Raw genomic sequence first — 20,301 nt, 5'->3', positions numbered from 1 at the left:
ATATATACTAGGAAGGTACACGTGCATCGTGATAGATGTTAAATAAAACCAATAAATTTGTTATTAAATTAAATATCACTTTTACTTTTGCTAACTTTTAACTCATTGTGAATTTTATTTAATTTCTATGTTTTTTTATATAATTAATTTTATATTAGAATCAATCAATCATTTATAAATTAATATTGATGATAAATACTTTCAGTGAAACAAAATTTTAATATAATATCACTCAAATAAATATGTATATTAAAACACATATATAAATAAAATAATATGTAATACTCAGTTAAAAAATTTTATATGTAAAATTATAATATATAATAAATGATAATAAACTATCGATATAGTTCATATTTATTGTAAGGATTATATTGATTAAAATTTTTTTAAGAATTATATCATAAATTTAGTTAAAAAGTAGAAAGTAATTTTCATTTTTTTAATTTATTATTACTTTTTCTCTACACGAATAAAGTTAAAATAAACCAAACTAATCAAATTATATTGTAAATAAAATATAATTTTTTTGCAAAAAAGCATATAGAATCTACATACGCGCAATGTTCATTTCCATTGGAAAATGATCAGAAGAAAAATGACAATTACTGACACGATTTTAATGAAACTTGTAGAAAAGTGTAAACTTGATATATTAATTAAATATCATAATTTAATAAATTAAAATAAAATATCATATTAAGGTATTTTGTAATATTTTCGTTAATTCAACCAAATAATGAAAAAAAGTTACCATCATTTTCAATCTCAATCCTTAAATATATTTTTCTCAAATAATTTACAACACGTTATTAACTTAGTTAAATTAACAAAATATTAATCGAGTTATACCTGATCACAAATCAAATGATCTTATCCGAACACAAACGGATATACTATCCTAACCACACTTTATCCTAAATATTTCATCATGAAAAATTTTTAATGGAGGTGATAGTGACAATCATTTACCAACACATATGCTCCGTTGAGTTGCAATAATAATAATAATAATAATAATAATAATAATAATAATACTTAGTTAATGTGGTGTTGTACATTAGTAATATTTAAATAATGAGGTTAAAAGTTCTTAATATAATAAAACTAAAATAAATATAGAATAATATATAATTTGGAAGAGGAGAACTTAAAATGACTATCAAAATAAATATTTGAAAACTAATATAATCTCATAATTTTGTGAAAGATGATAAATATATTATATAGATTAACTGAACTGTAAAAAAGATGAAGGAAAATAAACGGTAATAAAGCACGAACCATCGATAAATTAACTAATTAAATCAAAGAAATTAATGTAACATCAAATAATTAAGTAACAAAAACTCAAAAGAAAGGGAAAAATAGATAATCTCTAAAATAAAATGAATCACTAAAAGATCCAATGGATTAAACAAATTAATGTAATAAAAGTAAAATAAATATAGACTATATAGTTTGGACAGGGGAGCTCAAAATAATCATCAAAATAAATTCTTAGAGACGAAGATATAATCTTCAAATTTTGTGAAAAGTGACAAGAATTAACCGAACTTTGAAAAAAAACAAGAAGTCATGTAGAACCACAAGGCGGAAAAAGTAGGAATGAATTCAATTTTTTCAATTAATATTAATCTCATATATTAATAATAAGTAATTAGTTATAATTATTTAAGATAAACAAAGAAATTACAAGTTAACATATATAAGAATACAACTTGCTAAGCTAGATAAAGAAGGACATACATGGAAATTCACAANACCGAAATGTCGTCGGGTTGTATCCACCGGGTTCTATAATCTACTTCTCATATTCTAACCACGCAGTCGCAACAGATGGTTCCTAACGTAGATCCTTTCAACAATACTTAACACAACCCTATATCGTTTCTTACCTTATAGTGTGTAATAAAGAATTTTAATTTTGAAAATAATACATGAGAGAGGCAGCAAGCTTTGGTTTTTATTCAAACATGCAACATATTATTACATAGTAACCTCCTGTAGAGAATGAGAAACTTGTTTAACTACTTAAAGTAGATATAATTACAACACACATAAACTGAAAATATTAAAAAATGAAGAGGTTGAATTATGCCTTCATCTTCTTTCTGTCCTGATATATATAAGTCTTGATACATTTGAAATCCGAATTTCAAACTTGTGAATTTCTTTGTTATCTGTGGCCGACAACATTTTTTAGCTGGTGTATCACTAATTAGTGACATGTCATATTGTGGTGGTTGAGTGATTCATTATCTGCTTATGAAGTTATTGGATCACATGCCTTATTTACCTTTGTCGGTGAATCTTTTGCTTTTGTATGGTCCTGGGGAAACGTAATTTGTGTGGACTTTCACCGCTTGGACTTCTTGTTTCCGCATTATGTTTTTGATCGGATCCATGCCGAAAACCTTTCCCGAATTCTGGCTCTTTCTGATTCGGGAATTCTGGGAAAATTTCTTCGACCATCTTCCCACATGAGGCATATTGCGGAATTTCCAAATAGTTTCTTCACCCCTTGATATCTTGTTGTTTCATATAAAATTTCATTTTTTTTTCACACATTTCTTATGCAAAGCTTGTAATTTTTTCTGTCATGGTATTCAACATAAAAGATTCATTTATAGAATTTTGATAAGACTTAAATGGAAATTTGACTTTTCCATCTCTGTGAGACAAATCTAAAATCCTCATGCTCGTCTAGTGGATATGTCATATTCAGTAAGTGATGAAACATGAGGTGTTTCATTCTCCGGGGGATCCTTGATGAACTTTTGAATGTTTATGTCTAGTCTTCTCGACTTGGTGAAGCGAAAGGCTTCATGCGAGCCTTTATCGGCTGGTTCTAGTGCTACACTGAAAAAGTAAAGCTTCATAATATCTCATCTTGATAAATAAGCATTATTTTCCCATGTTTCATGAACAATTTCCTGGATCCATTTTGATAGTGCTGAGATTTCTGGGAAGCTGGGTGTGTTGGAAATCGATTTTCTCGTGTCCAAACCAGAGTGGAAGTTTTAAAATTTTTATTTTGACGTTCAAATAACGTTTTTGGACACTCGTATAGTTTAAAGAATAACAAGCATTCATAGGACGTTTATGAATATACCTATAGTGAATGAATCATTTGACATCAATTATTTCGGGATTGGTAGAAATAGCTCTTGTAGTACTCCCTACGAACGATATTCTTGAATCTTTTCTTCAATTCTCCAATCAAGTATGTGACTAGAACGTTTTCTCCTCTTCTAAATTGTACTATAAAATTTAGAAGAGATTTAAAGTTGAGAACAAAAATTGTGTTGAGGCTCAAACCCTAAACCTTTTAGAGTTAGCCAAAAATTTGGAAGCGTTGTGGATGAGAGTTTTCAAAAATTTTATGTTATAGAGGCTAGGGTTTTTTCTCCTTTTTAAATCATAAGCCCTTAATCTAGTTTCATTAATTGTAGGTTTAGACTTCCTTAATTAAATATTAATGAGCTTAATTAATTTGACTAGTACAACTAGCTTAATTAATTAATATTTCAAAGTCTATTAAGAATTTTAATTAATTAGCATGTTAAACTTATACTCATACTAGCCCATTATGCATACTTTCATTATATTTAATTTAATCTTTTATAAACTCAATATTTGAGTTTAATAATTTAAACTTTGAATTTTCATAAATTAAACTCCTTGAATTTATTATCTCCAAATTTTAATTACAATAAATTCAACATCTTGAATTTACTATATCATAATTTTATATAAATTCAACTATTTGAATTTATTGTCTCAACGGGAACAAAATATCCAGTACTTGTAGGACCCTCAGTGGTTCAGAGATACAACTATCCGAGAGTTCAAAACTCTTTGTGATTCAAGACATTGTCCTTTATTTGAGTTACCTTTATTTGGCTCATTCTATATATCAACATTTGATCATGAGAATATCATAAATAATTTTATGATTAAAACCATCGAATCATGATAAAAACGTCTAGTAGCATCGTCTCGTGATTCTCTAGGTATCACTGATAATGCCTACAAGAACCAATTGGTTATTATTAACGTACAATAGTTCTCTTCATCTCATATATCCCGATCGAATATGCAACCATTGGTTCATCGAGAGTTGAATATGAGATTAGATAGTTGTGTGATACATTAATGAAATATTCATAGTGCCATCGCATGCACAACTAGAGAACCCTTGTCCCTAATGTATATCTTACACTCAGGCCAGATATTTCATGCACTACTATTTCGTTAGATCACATAGGATATCAACACTCATTGATGAGCAGTAAATTCCCGACTACAATGCACTGACTCCTATACATGTTACAATTGCACCCCAGCCTCAACACCTTGCGATCATTGCTTAGTAGATAAATGACAAATCACAATCCTAGTATGTAGAGCCTAAATGTTGTCTTAGGTCGTAAGGACTAATGATGTACAATCCTAACAATGGAATTTTTCTCTGGATGAATAATAACCACTTGAAAAATTCGGAAGAGGATTGTTCGGTACAATCATCATATGATTACCCATCTGCATGATTGAACATCTCCATGTCCTTATCATAAAACACAGTACACAACATCACATATGCTAGTCTTAAGTTCAAGCGACATTTATCCTTGTTTTCAAGCTGCTGAATCGACTAGCAACGAATTTAGAATATACAGTATTTAAAATGAGTTTCAAGATCGAATTACGATTCATTTGTATTAAAGTATAATCAAGGTGTTTATCTATGTCGATTGCATGGGTATACAAATAAAGCAAACTGAAAACCATGAAATGTAAATTATATTAAAATAAAGAGTGCTAATTACAACTGAGTTAATAAATTCTTTAGCCAACTGTTAGCTTACATAGCATTTATTCTAGCAGGGTGGTGTAGTATAAACTTAGGCACTTGCCCCAAATTTATATCATATTGTTTATATATATTCTTTCTTTCAATTTCTCTCAGTTCTATTGATATATCTGAAATGAAGAAACTCTAAGTTCGTTGGTACCGACCTTAGCTTTTCTTTTGTCAGTTTGAGGTCTAAGGTTGATATCTCTCTCTCTCTCTTCAATCTCCAAGGTGAATGGTTGACTTGAAGGCTCGAGATAAGGATCCAAAATTTCAATTTTTTGCTTGGCTGACTTATCTAAAGATGATCTCGTATTAGCACTTGTGCTAGGGGTACTTAAACTTCCTGCTCTATGTATAGAGCCTTGTAATCGAAAACTCTCTATTTGAAAAATCAGTGGTTTTTCAATAGTCTGGAGGATAGGATTTTTGTAATATAGACCATAGCATAGTATAAAGCATGTAAACAATCTACTATTCGATTAGAGACGGTGTTCTTATCAACTTGTTGTAACCTACCCGCAACTTTTACATTCCGGACAACTTATTGAACTCGGTTTGAAGTACTTCGAAGTGTTCTCTCAAATGCCTTTGCATTTTCATGATGACATCGATATTAGCGATGTCCATCTTTTGTTAAGAAATCTGCAAGAATATTTTCACGGGATTTAATAATAAAAATTTCAAAAATATATTTTTGACACAAAGTATGACATCTCAATAATCTAATCTTCTCGGATTTTGATTCAATTTTATTTTTCAAGAAAATTTGTACATGTGTTGTGACGTTCGGTTTAAGAATTCATAATTATTCCCTTACTAAGTGCCACATTTTCTACAATATTTCTTTATTGAACAGCTATTTTTATTTTTATCATTATAAAAAAATATTGTAGATAAAAATTTAAATATTTTCTACTATTATTAAAAGATTATATACAAATATTTACATTCTTATTTCAAATATGTATTATTTTACAGCGGAAGTTTAACATTTATTTATAAACATATCATCAAAACTTTCAAATGCTCTTATTTCAGCTTCAGTTATTTTCCTCCTGTTCCAATTCTGGGTTCCTGTGTCTGGAAATTACGATAGACGAAAAGAAACAGAGGGTTAAGTCTTTGAGGACTTAGTGAGTTTAAATTAGTATATAGCTTTTAAATTAGTTAAAATAGCGCTTCATCATAATTATGCATGAAGTAATGGACATAACAAATTAGATGTTATGAATGATATGCAATGTTAAAATTACTAAGAATAGTAGAAAAATAAAAATTTCATAAATTAACATTGGTGGCTCTAATTAAGCACTTATAAGATCCTTTTATAAGCCGGGTGAACCATTCTCTGGACCGAAATATTCGGTGCGCGTTGTTCAGATGAACCATATACCCGAGACTTTTGACCCGTTGTTCATTGGACTCACTTTCCGGGCCGAAGCCACGTTGTCCAGTAGACTCAATTTCCGTACCGAAATCCGTTGTCCATGACTCCATTCATTAATGGTATATCAATCCATTCATAAATATGCAAGAAAATATATGAGTAATCGAAATGAACTGTGGATGATATTTGAACATTAAATAAATGCTATTGAAATTTCCAGGCCAAATGCCAAAGTTTTAATAGAAGAATGAATAGTAATTTCATCACCTGATAACTTACAGTTTATGCTTGATTAGTAATCCAAATTGTTGGAGCAAGTCTTAAAAATATATTATGAATGATATTTATATGTTAGAGTTTTAAGTAAATAGCTGATCATTTCCATGTTATTTTTGTTCAAAATTTAACCTGGTTGATTTTACTTAAGTTCGCAAAATTCATATTTATTAGAAGATATCTCTAAACATTACGAAAGTTGGCCAAAAAGTCGGAAACATCACTTGGAAGGTTCGGCCACCGGAAAAATGGGGATACGGCGGCGTGTGAGGTACACGCGCCGACAGTTCACTCGCGTGACTGGCCTTCCGGCTGCCACGCGCGGCCAATTTTTTTCCAGCTTATATAACTTTGTAAGATCTTTAATTCTTATGTTGAAAGTATTTTCAAATTCCTATCCGATCAATACCAGATTTAAATATCGTTTTATGAAGAACTAAGGTACTCCGGCATTCCGAAAATGTTAGCAATATTTTAGGACGATGGACGGTATGTCCCTTATCTATGCAACAAGAGGCACAACTTTTGTGTTCAAGTCAACCTCTAGTTTGGTGTGTAGCTATAAGAAATATGAGCGTATATTACCTAGCTTGAAACGGGTTCCGTTGCCGTTTTTCGGAATATCTTGGTTTGATTTTCTTGTTCTCGATCGATCCTTTTACATCACCTCCAGTGCTACATTGCTTTAAGATATGAGGTGAATAGTTGGTGATTTATTGGAATTTTTCGGAAAGAGTTATAGATTTTTCTTCTATTTTTTTCTCTTTCCCCCATTCTTTTCTTCTTCCCTCTTCCGTGTCTTTCTTCTCTCTCGGTTGATTGTGAATTGAGAATGAGAAAGGAATTCAGATATATATAGCCGTGAACTACATACTTATCCATATTTATTTATTAAATGAAAAAGATTATATTTATCCAAAACTTAATATTATTATATACTTACATACATTTAAATACTTTGTACTTAATTAGAATACAATGTATTTAATGATTATATACATTGAATCTAATTATAACATATCTTACATTGAACCTAATGATTATATACATTGAACCTAATTATAAATTATCTTACATTGTACATATACTGAGTTTAATTATAATATTTTATTATATTTTGGGTATTTGATCTTGGAATGAGAACTTCATAGTACTTGATAAATTTTTAAGTGTATTGTGATGTATTTTAATGTATTTCTAGATACTTTGGACAAATAAAATTTGTACCAAAAAATAATGCGGTAAAAATTCTAAAATGAAAATAAAATTTAGTTATACTAATAAACTTTAAAATGCATTTGTGCACCTTTGTGTTTAGGGTGTCACATGTGTATTATCAAATTTTAAAGTAAATTCTTTTGCAAGTAAAAGTAATTGTTTATGACGTCTCAAACTTCGCCAAGTAATAATATAATATGTGATATAATATGTATAAAAAAATTATTTACATTACATAATAATATCATGCATATACGATAAAATAGTATAGTCAACACATTATTTACAGCAGTGTATTAGAGATAGTGTAATAATTACACAACACACAACTCGAATACAATAATAAGTGATATGGTCTCTATCCATCATCAACTACACGACTTCTTTGACTAGACACACCTAGTCTTTCATCTCTATCATGTCTCAGAACTAGTCATTTAATATGTCCAACAAAAACAGCTCCCGAATAGTGAGTATACATAGCAAACATCATAACGATACATAACAGTATATTAAAAGCATCATAAGATATAACTGAAATCACAACAAGAATAATCTATTCGTTGTTCCTAGACTATGATTGATATCACAACTTACAATATCAACAAATGTCATTTCCCTACTAGTGCGACATGTCGTTCCCCTACTACTGCAACAAACAATAATACGTCGCTAACCTACTTTTGTGACACGTCGTTCCCCTACTATTGAGACAAACAACAACACGTTGTTCCCCTATTACTACGAAAAAAACGATAGCATTGCCCAATAATCGAAAGTCAACAACATCAACAATAATAAACACGTAAAATATCAAATCACTCATTCCCGATGATTTACCATTATTCAACACAATAATATTTATCAATACTAAATAATAACAACATATACTCGTACGTCGACACAAATATGATAATCGAGTATATATAAAATCTAGATATTTATTTGATCCTGAGATTTGTGATATATCTAAACAATTCAACAACAATTATAAAATCATAGTCACCATATAACAATTATTACAGCCTCGATATACAACATCAAATAGCCCAAAAATAATTTATTCAACAAAAATATAAAAATCAATTACAAATTTTTATCGTTCAACAATTAATGTTATGTTGTATTTATTTACCAATACTAATATCAAATACACCCTAATAAATTAAATTCAACTAATATGCTATATAAAAATACCTCATAAACTACAAAACTTCATATCAACAGATAACATATACTTCGTAGATTTCAAATATATAATCAGATTTAATAATAACTGACGAATAACGCCACATTTTCAATTCAACGATTAAAATTCATGTTTATAACAAATTAGAAATAATTTTAAATGACTCGACTATAATTATTAATTATTCGTTAAAATCACACATTACTAAAAAAAATTCAATTTCAGTATGATTTAACAATTAATCAGATTTATTACAAAAATTGACTAATTCCAAACATAGCCAGAAAATGAAATTTATATCTCCAATCGAAGATATAGTATGAACGATATCAGAACTGAAGTTGGTTCGTCGATTGGATAAACTGATAAGTTTTAAGATTGAAAAGAAAAAATTGAAACCCTATTTCTCTCTATTTCGCTCGTCTGATATAACTTTTTATCATTGAATTTATTGAATTCATTCACCGACTTAATTTTTCAAAAATTTTAAATATTATATTATATTAATAATATAATATAATATTTAACATTGTTAACACTGATATATTCATTTGGACTAGTCAAACGATCAAATATATCAAAACACAAAACTTCTATATCTTTGAGTTTTCTTTGTCATCTACAAATTTCAAATCATTTGGACTTCATATGACCAAGATATGACATATATCGTTATTTTAACATCGTTAATTATTTAGTAATATCACATTACTAAACCAACAAATTGTGAAATTTACTTCAGGAATTAAAATGGCCATTTTCCAAAAGTCATTTTTACTACATAAAATTCATTTTCGTTGATATGTCATCTCATGACTTCTGCATCTGAAAATAGTTCACTGCAATACCGGCATCGTTGTTCCCCTTCTGGTGTGAGCTTTGGAAGAATCAATGTCCACCAATGGTCAATGACATCTATAGATAATACCAGATCATCTTTATATTGAGAAATAACTATTTTCGGGAGATTTTTGCAAATCACTTTTAATTAGCTTGATTCCTCTGTAGAATCTTTTTGTCTTGGATCAAGATATATGTTTCCTATATTAAAGGAAACTCGATTCTTTCTGGATAAAATGTCTGAACAATTTTTTTAAATTTCTCTTGTATTTCAATAACTCATTTATAATAAACAATTCTGAGTGATGTGTATTAGATAGAGCACATAAAATTTGATAAATATTAGAATATGTTCTATTACTATATTTCATAAGCCTTTTTTCTTTAAAATTTTGATGTAATGTTAAAGCTCGGCTGAAATCTCGATCTGTCAGGTTGTATGCAATTATTAGGTAAATTACTCTTACAATTTTTTCTACACATAGATTCCCTGCGATTGTTCCTAGAATTTAATTTTGAAGATTACCTATTTGTTCATCACATATATCAATGTCAATAGGTGAATATATTCCTTCTTTAAAAATAGCTTTTATCATAATCTAGATTGCTCTGATATGAATCTAGTATCTTCATCTCAAATGACAATCTGTTTTGGTTGAATAATTCTAGTTCACTTATTCTGCTAACAGTCATTTCGCAACATCTGCGAAATATTGGTGCATGTTTTCCTTGTGTACATATTTTTCATCCTTTGGCAATTCATGAATATATTATTTCCAATCCAATCCCTGAACACTAACGGTTCTTTGATTATTGTCAAGTGCCATATTAGTGGGAGTGTTATATCATGTGTTTGCGAGACGTTCATCTTCGGTCTTCGACCAATGTTTTCATGTGATGCTTTCACCCTATCTTTAGCTTGAGCAACAAAATTATTCCATTTCCATCTCGTGTTAGAAGAAGTGGCTTCACAAATAAGAGGAGGGGCTTCAATGAGATTTTGGATAATTGAATCTGGTCGAACATAAATTTCAACTTTTGCTCGTCAGTGAATTGAGGTTCGGAAAGAGATATCGAGAATTGAAAATTGAATTGAGAAGAGTTTGGTGAAGGAGTATTGAGATCATCATTACTCCATGAATCTCTTTTCGTATTTGGATTGAAAATGAAATGGGCACATTAAGTTTGGGTTCCGTTTCGACAAACACTTAAAAAAAGTTTTTTGTACTTTATAAATGAAAAAAATTAAAGTATGTATTTTGATAAGATTTTATTCAAACGTTTTTGAAAAACATTTTAAAAATTTGTTCTCCACATATAGTTTTTTAAAAAAAAATAGAGAAGTGTACTTTTTTTATAATAACTAAAAAACTCATCAATTCTTAAAGTATTTTTATAGAATAGTTATTCAAATGCATATTTATTATTAAAACAATATTTTAAACATATTATAAATTTTTTAAAAACACTTTTATGAAAACATTTTATAAGTACTTGTCCAAACAAAGCATTGATTTTTGAAATGGAGGTATAAGAAATTCGTTTTTTAAAAGGTACGATGAAGTTAATTTACAAGAGTATAGTTGTCGTTGGATGACAATGATGTATTTTTCAGAATTATAAAAAAATATATTTTTATCTGAATATTTCTTATTTTTATGATTTTTTAAAGAATTTTTTAAATTTTATTATAATTTCTAAAGGTTGGGATTGATCTTGATCATTAATCCGCAACGAACATTATATTTGCCGGGATGAAATCTAATCTTCTAAATTTTTATCCTTTGTTTAATCTTTGTATTTTATGAAAGTCAGTTTACCAATTTTTTTAATAAATATCAAAATNATCTCACTGATAAAGATTCGTGAGACTGTCTCACAAGAGACATACTCTATTAATAATGAAGAAAAAAATATGTATTTTAAATGAAGACAACACAAGCCAGGAATGAAAATAATATTTATAATTGATTCCAATTTAAATTTATGTAACAAAATAAATTGTTTTGAAAGAAGAAAATCTATGTAAAATGTTATAAATTAAATTCACAGTCTCTTCTAAATGCATAGCAAAGAGAAATTAACTAGCTAGAATTAACAAAACAAACAAAATCAACACTAATTCATATCACAAATACATTGCAAGGACGGGTGGAGAAGTCGAGGTATATGTAATATTTAATTAAATCGTTATAAATCAAACATTTCAAACTAATAACAACGAATCATAAAATAAAAAAAATATCATTCATATATTCTAATAAAGTATTACCATTTTATCATGATCAATTAATTTAAAACTAAAAGTTTACTGTTAGAGATAAAGTAGTATTTGCTCATGTTTATAAAAAATATAGCCGATTTTTTTTAAAAAAAAAATTTGCAAAACATTGGCACAAAAATTCATGTGAGACGGTCTCACTGGTCAATTTTGTGAAACGAATATTGTATATGGGTCACCCACTGGTGTGCTGTCGTTGTGCCACAAACTTAAATTCCTACTCTTTAAATAAAATTAGTGTAATGGTGAGCATGGTCGAATCCACAAGGAACGGGGGATGATTTCTTTCGAGTAAAAATGCAAATAAAAGGGGGGATTTTTGGATATGAATTTAATAAAATACTAAACTAAATTTATCCAAGAAATGAAAACAATAAATTTAAATGATAATTTATCTACTAGACTAAAATGAAGAATTTAATACGAGAAAGATCTGATTCAAGGGAGTTCTACTATTTAATTATATCACTGTTCATCGGCAAACAAATAATATATTCAAGTTGTTCCAAACAATTAACTTTAGAATTATAGGGATAGCCGCTAAAATTCATGTGTTTTCCTAAATTAATTGACCGAACCCAGCATCCCGTCAAAACTTATCAGCAACTAACTGGGCACGATAGCGTTCCATATTAATTAACGATAGCTTTTAGATTTGTGAAAACAGTTAATCCTGAAATCTAACAATCGAGATAGCTGCAATTGATAAATTCAGTTTTGTTGATTTATTTAGATTAAATATATTATGATAGCACAACACATCTAATCTATGCTACTCGTGTACCAATCATTCATGACAATTACGGATAACTGAATTCATGGTTAGCAGTAGAAAATCCTATATCGAATTAAATTGTCAGATTAATCGATATACAATATTCATATAATTAAATCATAAATCGACAAATACTTGAAATAACAAGAATATTAAATCTAAGAACGAATACCTCACAGTGATAAATTAAACAGTAAAAAACAACCCTTAAACCAGACTAGAAAATTGGAGAGAAAATCCTTGAGCCCTTTCTTTTCTACTCTTCACGTGAGATTTTTGGAGAGGAAGGAGAAAATCTTTTCTTGTGCAATGATTTAACCGCCTCCCTACCTCACGTTTGGTAGGTTATATCAAAGATAGAAAAACTCATTAATTTAAATCATAATCTCTAAAAATCATACCAAAGATATGATAGAGTTTTTTTTGAATAAAACTCTATCTTATCTTTATTTCTCTCAATAAGAAAAATATCTCTCCAATTATTTTCCATAAATCAAATACCATAATTAGGAGTCTAAAATATGATATTATCTTTGCAATTTTCGGACTTCAGATTTTGTTATGCCGGTAGCTGAAGAATAGTCACAAGGCGTGATCACGCCTTGTGGAAAGACCTCTTCTGAATTTTTTTCTGCTTCAAGTCTTCCACGAATATTATATCGGCAACTTTAATTGTTATATAAAATCACCCTTTTAGCACAGATTTATCTCACGAGAAGAAAACTTCCTCCTACAATAAAATCACACAAAAATATGTCAATTAAGCATGTGGAAAATGGTAACGATGAGAGATATGACAACAAAAAATACCAACTATTATGAGCATATCACCCACGAAAAAGTATTACTTTTTATGTCAAATATATTATTTTTTATTGTAAATATAGATATGATTAATCCGTATCACGAATAAAGATTCGTGAAACCGTCTTATGAAAGACCTACTCAAACTTTAGTAGTATTTTTTATAACTTGTTTAAGTGTTTTCAAGCTTTTAGTCATTGAAATTTTTGAAAATTGTAGGTAGCAGTTGAGAATCACATGAAATAAGCTTTTATAAACGCTACATTTGTAAACAAAAAATTCATAATCAATTTTTTAAGCATTTGTAAATACTAGATTCATTTGAATTGCAACTTTGTTATTATTTAGAAAAAAAGAAAAGAAAAAAAAAAGAAATTTTTCATTCTACTTGTATAACAAGAAGGATCGAAACAAGTTCCTTTCAAGTGCTATAAATAGTATATAAATATTGTCCATCTATGATTCCTCGCCTCAAATCCCTGAATTCATAGAAACATGGAACAAGAATCTCTATAGGAAGCCTTCAACAAGAGAATCGACCAATTTTACATGCAAGATCACAACGCCGTCGCTATGCCAGGATCGCCTGAAGTCATCGTAAAAATCCATGGCGGTGATTCACCCGCCACCACCACACCGCCATCCAATAGGTCCCCAAATGCAACCAGCTCTTTGCAACAAAGGGAATTCATTTTTCACGATGATCCTCCGTCCAAGATGATTGGCCAGTTCTTGAATCAACAGAAGGCTTCTGGTGGAGAAATGGCTCTGGACATGGATATGGAAATGGACGAGTTGCGCCATGATCAAGGAAATCATCAGAATTTTACTCCTGTCAATTCCAATCAGAATAATTATGTTGAGAATAATAGCACTTCTCCGACGTCGAAGGATCTGAGCTTCTCTTTCCAAGCTCCACAATCTAGTGGTAGCAATGTAGTTGATATAGGGGCCTACGAACAGAAAAACTTTAGAAAAAGCAACGGACCCTCCTCTGATGAGGATGAGAGTCAGAAAAGGGTTCATAACAGGAAGAGATTGTCAAATGTGGAGAATAACGTTGATGTCAATAATAATGCAAGTGGTGAGGGTTGTCGTCTTTCGAGGCGCGCCTCGATTCAGAGGAGGTTTAGTAATTTAGGTAGGTTGGAGACCAACTCTAGGCTGATGAACCCACATGAGATTCCCGACAGAAGGTCCGGTATGATCAAATCTGGCCAAATCCGATCAGGGATGTTAGATATCCCAGTGGAAGATGAAGAGGATGATCCATTGTTCGGTGAAGATCTCCCCGAGGACTATAATAAGGCTAAGTTTGATGCCTTAACTATTGCACAGTGGATTAGTCTAATTCTCCTTGTTTCCGCTTTGGTATTCACCCTCGCGGTTTCCAAATGGAAGAGAAAGAAAATGAGGGGATTGAGTTTGTGGAAGTGGGAGGTGCTAGTTCTTGTTCTCATTTGTGGGAGATTGGTGTCTGGTTGGGGGATAAGGATTGTCGTTTTCTTCATCGAGAGAAACTTTTTTATGAGGAAACGAATTCTGTACTTCGTGTATGGAGTGAGGAAAGCTGTCCAGAATTGCATTTGGTTGGGGTTGGTTTTGATTTCTTGGCATTACATGCTTGACCAGAAGATCGAGAAGGACAACAAGTTTCTTCTATATGTAAACAAGTTGATGGTATGCTTGCTTGTGGGGACGTTGTTGTGGCTGGTGAAGACCCTCATGGTTAAAGTTCTTGCTTCTTCGTTTCATGTCAGCACGTTTTTCAATCGTATTCAAGAATCGTTGTTTAATCAATATGTCATCAAGACACTGTCAGGACCACCACTCATCGAGATACAGAATCATCAGGAAGAAGAAGATAGGACTTTGGTTGAAGTGTGGAGGCATCACAATGCCGGAGCCACATTGCCACCTGATTTGAGGCCACCAGTTTTCCAACCTATGAAGAGTGAAAAGTTCGTAAGCACCATACCTGGAGGTTTGCCTCCAAAACCGACAAAGGGAGCAAGCGACAAGATTTCTGGAACACTGCCTAGAAACCAAGATGATCAAGGCATATCAATTGATCACTTGCACAGATTAAACAATAAGAACATCTCTGCATGGAATATGAAAAGATTAATAAACACAGTCAAGAATGGGGTTTTGTCCACCCTGGATGAGCAAGTGATGGATAACTCACGAGGTGATGAGGCTACAACCCAGATCAGGAGTGAATGTGAGGCCAAGGTTGCAGCCCGAAGAATATTTCAGAATGTAGCTAAGCCTAAGGCCAAGTAAGTCATGGGGAAGAAATAGTATTTTCTTTTAGATGAATTAATTATAGGACAACATGATATAACCACATCTATTTATCCGCAATTTGAGCTTCAGCTCATCATAGGACCAAAATATATTTTATTTTACATTCTGGCAGGTTTGTCTACCTTAACGATCTGATGCGGTTCATGCGAGAAGAAGAGGCTTTAAAAACCTTGAATGTCGTAGAAGGATCAACTGAAAGCGAAAAAATAAGCAAAGCATCTCTTAAAAATTGGGTGGTATGAGTTATGCAACTGACCAAGAATTGGAAACAATAAAATTTTATTGGTGTTCTTTAAGGTTGTGCTAAATGATTTAGGTAGCTGTTGAAATATCTATATGCATGCCTCATTCGTGCAGGTCAACGCGTTCAGAGAAAGAAAAGCTCTTGCCCTGACACTAAATGATGCGAAAACAGCAGTCAAAAAGCTTCATCAGATGGTAAACGCCATAATGGGTATCACCATATTCATCATTTGGTTAGTCATTCTTGAAGTCGCTACTAGCAAGTTTCTGCTCTTCCTTAGCTCTCAGATTGTGGTAGTTGCATTTGTATTTGGAAACACTTGCAAGATAGTATTTGAAGCTGTCATATTTGTATTCGTCATGCATCCTTTTGATGTGGGGGATCGGTGTGAGGTTGATGGAGTTCAGGTACCACAATAAAACCTTCTAGTACTTAATTATTTTGCTTCCACATTAAATGCTCAAAACCAAAATATTTTTGTAAATTTTCAGATGATTGTTGAAGAAATGAACATCTTGACTACAATCTTCTTGAGATTCGACAATCAGAAGATATTATATCCAAATGTAACTCTCGCCACTAAGCCCATCAGCAACTTCTACCGCAGTCCAGATATGGGCGACTCAGTTGAATTTGCAGTCCATCTTGCTACACCAGCAGAGAAGATAGCCTTGATCAAGCAAAGAATCACAAGGTACATTCTATAATATTGTTCCACCTTCTGCAATGTGGATACTATCTATTTTCTAGTTTTCATATTGGATTACATTAATTTGTTGGCTGGCATATACTGCAGTTACATCGAGAACAAGAGCGAATACTGGTATCCTTCGCCCTCTGTAGTCTTAATGAATCTAGAAGATTTGAACAGATTGAAAATGTCAGTATGGCTGAGGCACCGAATGAACCACCAGAACATGGGAGAGAGGTGGAAAAGGAGAGCCCTTTTAGTGGAAGAGATGGTCAGAGTTTTTAAAGAGCTGGACATAGAGTATCGTTTGTATCCCCTCGATATCAACATTCGTGCAATGCCTCCTCTCAACTCTACCCGGATCCATTCGGCCTGGCCTCCGCCTCTGCCTGAGTGATCGAGTTCAAAAATTTCAGGTGTAAGTTATCTTTTTGTAAAGTATCCATTGTAAATCACCAGAGCCTGAATTTCTTTAGGCAGCTGGTTTATAATATTTGGGGAGTTGAGTGTAGCATTGAGATTGATGCTCCTTTCTTCTCATTGGAAGAAATCGTTTCTTAGTTTTGTTTTACAAGTTATAGTGAACAATATACACATTTATGAATGGTAAACAAACTTATTATACAGTCGTCACAAACGTATTGCTAATTGTAAGATTTCATTTATATTTGAAGTACTTCATCATTGTGCTATATTTCTTTTTTCTTTTTCTTACTACGATTCAACCCGCAGTTCTTATTTTTCAATATGTACTGAGTAAACTCATTGATTAACACAATAGTCTGCAAACTACGCTAATCAAATAAACCGCAATTAGCAAAACTCTATGCGATAGGCTCTCTCGAGAAAGTGTTGGTACCCCTGATCATTGACCAAGTATTCGTCCACTCCACCAACTTGAACTCTGCATTGATATGTACTTTTTCTGTTGCCAAAATCCTTTTTCAAAATCAAGTAGGATGTCTGATACAGCTAATATATAAAAAAAAATTTGTAAAAAATGTGTGAACGTGGTTTTAGATCTCATGTTTTAAAAAATCAGACATAAAATCTTTTATCAGAAGTGGTAAATGTTTATGAATTTTTATAACATAAGGGTCAAATGTTTTTGAATTTTTAATAATGAATTATATATTAGCCTATTAATATTTTTAGGGGATTTTATGTCATTTAGATTTTCATATAAAGTGTTTGAACATTAAACTACTTTCAATTAGTATTTTGAAAAATTAATTTAGATTGTATTTGGATGTATAGATTTGAGATGTTTGGATGACAAAATTGAAGTAAACTTTCAATCATTCCATATGAAGTTATGCAATTTTAGTAGCAATTTTGATGATTTTGAAATGTAGATCATCCTTAAAATCATTTCACAAACTAAACCTCTATAAATCAAATTCTCAAATCCAAATTGTTGGGTGCAATAATTGTTTTGTTAAGTAGGTCAATCAAAACGTGACGCCATAGCTGTTATACAATTTAACATATTTGAGTTTTTATCGTTACCATCGACTATAACTTTCGGTAAAACGACAATAATATGATCCTATAATTACTTTCATAGTAAATGACGTGAGTTCGATTTTTATTGATTGGAAAAAGTACAATTATTGGGAGCAAGATTGTTGGATGAAATAACTGTTCATGTGTGGTAGAACAATCAAAACGTGACGCTTGAGTTTTTATACAATGTAAAATTTTTGAGTTTCACTGTTATCATCATCTATAACTTTTGGTAAAGTGGTAAGCGCTCGATTATAAACAAATACTAGTCTTTATATAATTTAAAATATTTTAATTTCACAGTTATAACCAAATATAACTTTTGATAACATGATAAGCGTTAGGTCCTACACAAATACAACCTTAACGAATTGATGTCATGAACTAATTTTATGTTAGATATCGTAGATATGCATTTGAGCAAAGTTCATCATTTTGGAAAATTGAGATCTAAAAGATACGGTAAGTTTGAAAGATTAGACTTTGACAACGGCCATTTATATCTATAGATCAGCTACTGAATATATTTTGCAGGTCATGAACTGTATCGAAGGTATTAAACGATATTTTCGTATATATAATAAATAATTAGATTCTAAAAAAATTTAAAAAATTTAAACCATTCCGATCGATTTTAACAGATTCCATGATCGGTCCGATCGGTTCTTGATTGATTTGACAAGTAAAACTTTTTTTTGAGTGTGGTCCGGACAAAACAATGACCCAATCCGATTCTAAAAACAGTGATACTAACTACATTTGGTCTCTAGAAACACACCAAATAAATTTTTTTTCCCGAATAATTCTTTTTTATTCTAATATCTTTGTATTTCACATAAAAAGTTGTGAGAAATTTTTTATTTTTGTCATGACTATGTGTTTTTTTTTGTGATTTTATATATTATCAAAATTTTATTTTAGTTGTGTATTTTTTGATTTATTACAATTTTAGTATATCTCAACGTAGGGGTGTCAAAATTAGATACGACTCACCAACCCGACACGGTTCAACCCGAAAAAAATCAGGTTTAGGTTTGGGGTTTTTGGGTTTAGGTCAGATCGGGTTGGACCCGATAGCTGACCCGAAAAAAATTATCGGGTTGGGTTGGGTTCGGGTTGACCCACGTTGACCCTAAAATTTTAATTTTTTTTTCAAAAAATATAATTAATAAATATTGTCTACATTTTTATATATTGTATGTCTGAAAAAATATTTATTGTATATTTATATCATTAATTTATATAATTTAATATTTATTTTGAACATTTTTTTATTTTTTAAACAATTTTTTATTTGATTTAGTAAATATATTTTATTTTTTTATAATTAGACTTTTAAATTTAAATTATAATATGAGAGATTTTGTTATTATGTGTTTAAATTAAAATATTATTTTTTTTTTGAATTTTATTTAATTTTCGTTAAAAAAATTAAAAAAAATTTCAAAATCGGGTTGATCGGGTTTATTCGTATTTGAGTTGAGAGTTTTCGAGTTGGTTCGAGTTCAAAATAAACAATTTTTGAATAGTATTATTCTCAACCCGACCAACTCACCTGACCTGCCCGTATTGACACCCCTGTCTCAACGATTGCGCTGTGTCGAGAGAAACGTGTTTTGGCTAAACCCTTCGGCGATATCTACAATTCCGTTTCAATATGCAAAATCCCATATAAATTCGCTCTCCCCTGTTGCGCTGTTTATATTTTCATCCCTCTCTTGATTCGAGTCCCAATTGTGCGTTTAGGGTTAAGGACAATGATGAGAAAGAGACCCAGAACGAGTCTAGACTACGCGATTGTTGATGTTTGGGATCGGGAAATTGGCCGTCTTTCCGCGCGGAACTTTGCACATCGCCTTGCTGCGTCAGAGGTTCATGATTTGGTTCCTCTTTTTTTTTTTTTTTTTTTTTTTTTTTTT

General features: G+C 30.8%; 2 protein-coding genes across 4 annotated transcripts in view; both read left to right on the top strand.

Moving 5' to 3' along the window:
- Positions 1-14,134: 14,134 nt before the first annotated feature.
- On the top strand, positions 14,135-17,519 carry LOC140973707 (mechanosensitive ion channel protein 6-like). Its single transcript, XM_073436703.1, has 5 exons — positions 14,135-15,913; positions 16,054-16,177; positions 16,299-16,592; positions 16,677-16,879; positions 16,982-17,519. The coding sequence occupies exons 1-5, from the start codon at positions 14,181-14,183 to the stop codon at positions 17,271-17,273; spliced, it is 2,646 nt and encodes an 881-aa protein (XP_073292804.1). The 5' UTR covers positions 14,135-14,180; the 3' UTR covers positions 17,274-17,519.
- Positions 17,520-20,009: 2,490 nt separating this feature from the next.
- The window catches only part of LOC140973706 (uncharacterized), a 4,501-nt gene continuing 4,209 nt past the window's right edge, over positions 20,010-20,301 (top strand). For all 3 annotated transcript variants that reach the window (XM_073436702.1, XM_073436701.1, XM_073436700.1), the window contains exon 1: positions 20,010-20,253. In XM_073436702.1, coding sequence (XP_073292803.1) covers positions 20,140-20,253 — 114 coding nt within the window. In that variant the 5' untranslated portion in view covers positions 20,010-20,139. The remainder of the gene's footprint in view (positions 20,254-20,301) is intronic.

This window comes from Primulina huaijiensis, chromosome 3, assembly GCF_012295235.1.
Source record: "Primulina huaijiensis isolate GDHJ02 chromosome 3, ASM1229523v2, whole genome shotgun sequence".
In the NCBI taxonomy this organism is placed as follows: domain Eukaryota; kingdom Viridiplantae; phylum Streptophyta; class Magnoliopsida; order Lamiales; family Gesneriaceae; genus Primulina; species Primulina huaijiensis.
Note: the sequence above shows the minus strand (reverse complement) of the source record. Positions and strands in the feature narration are given on the sequence as shown.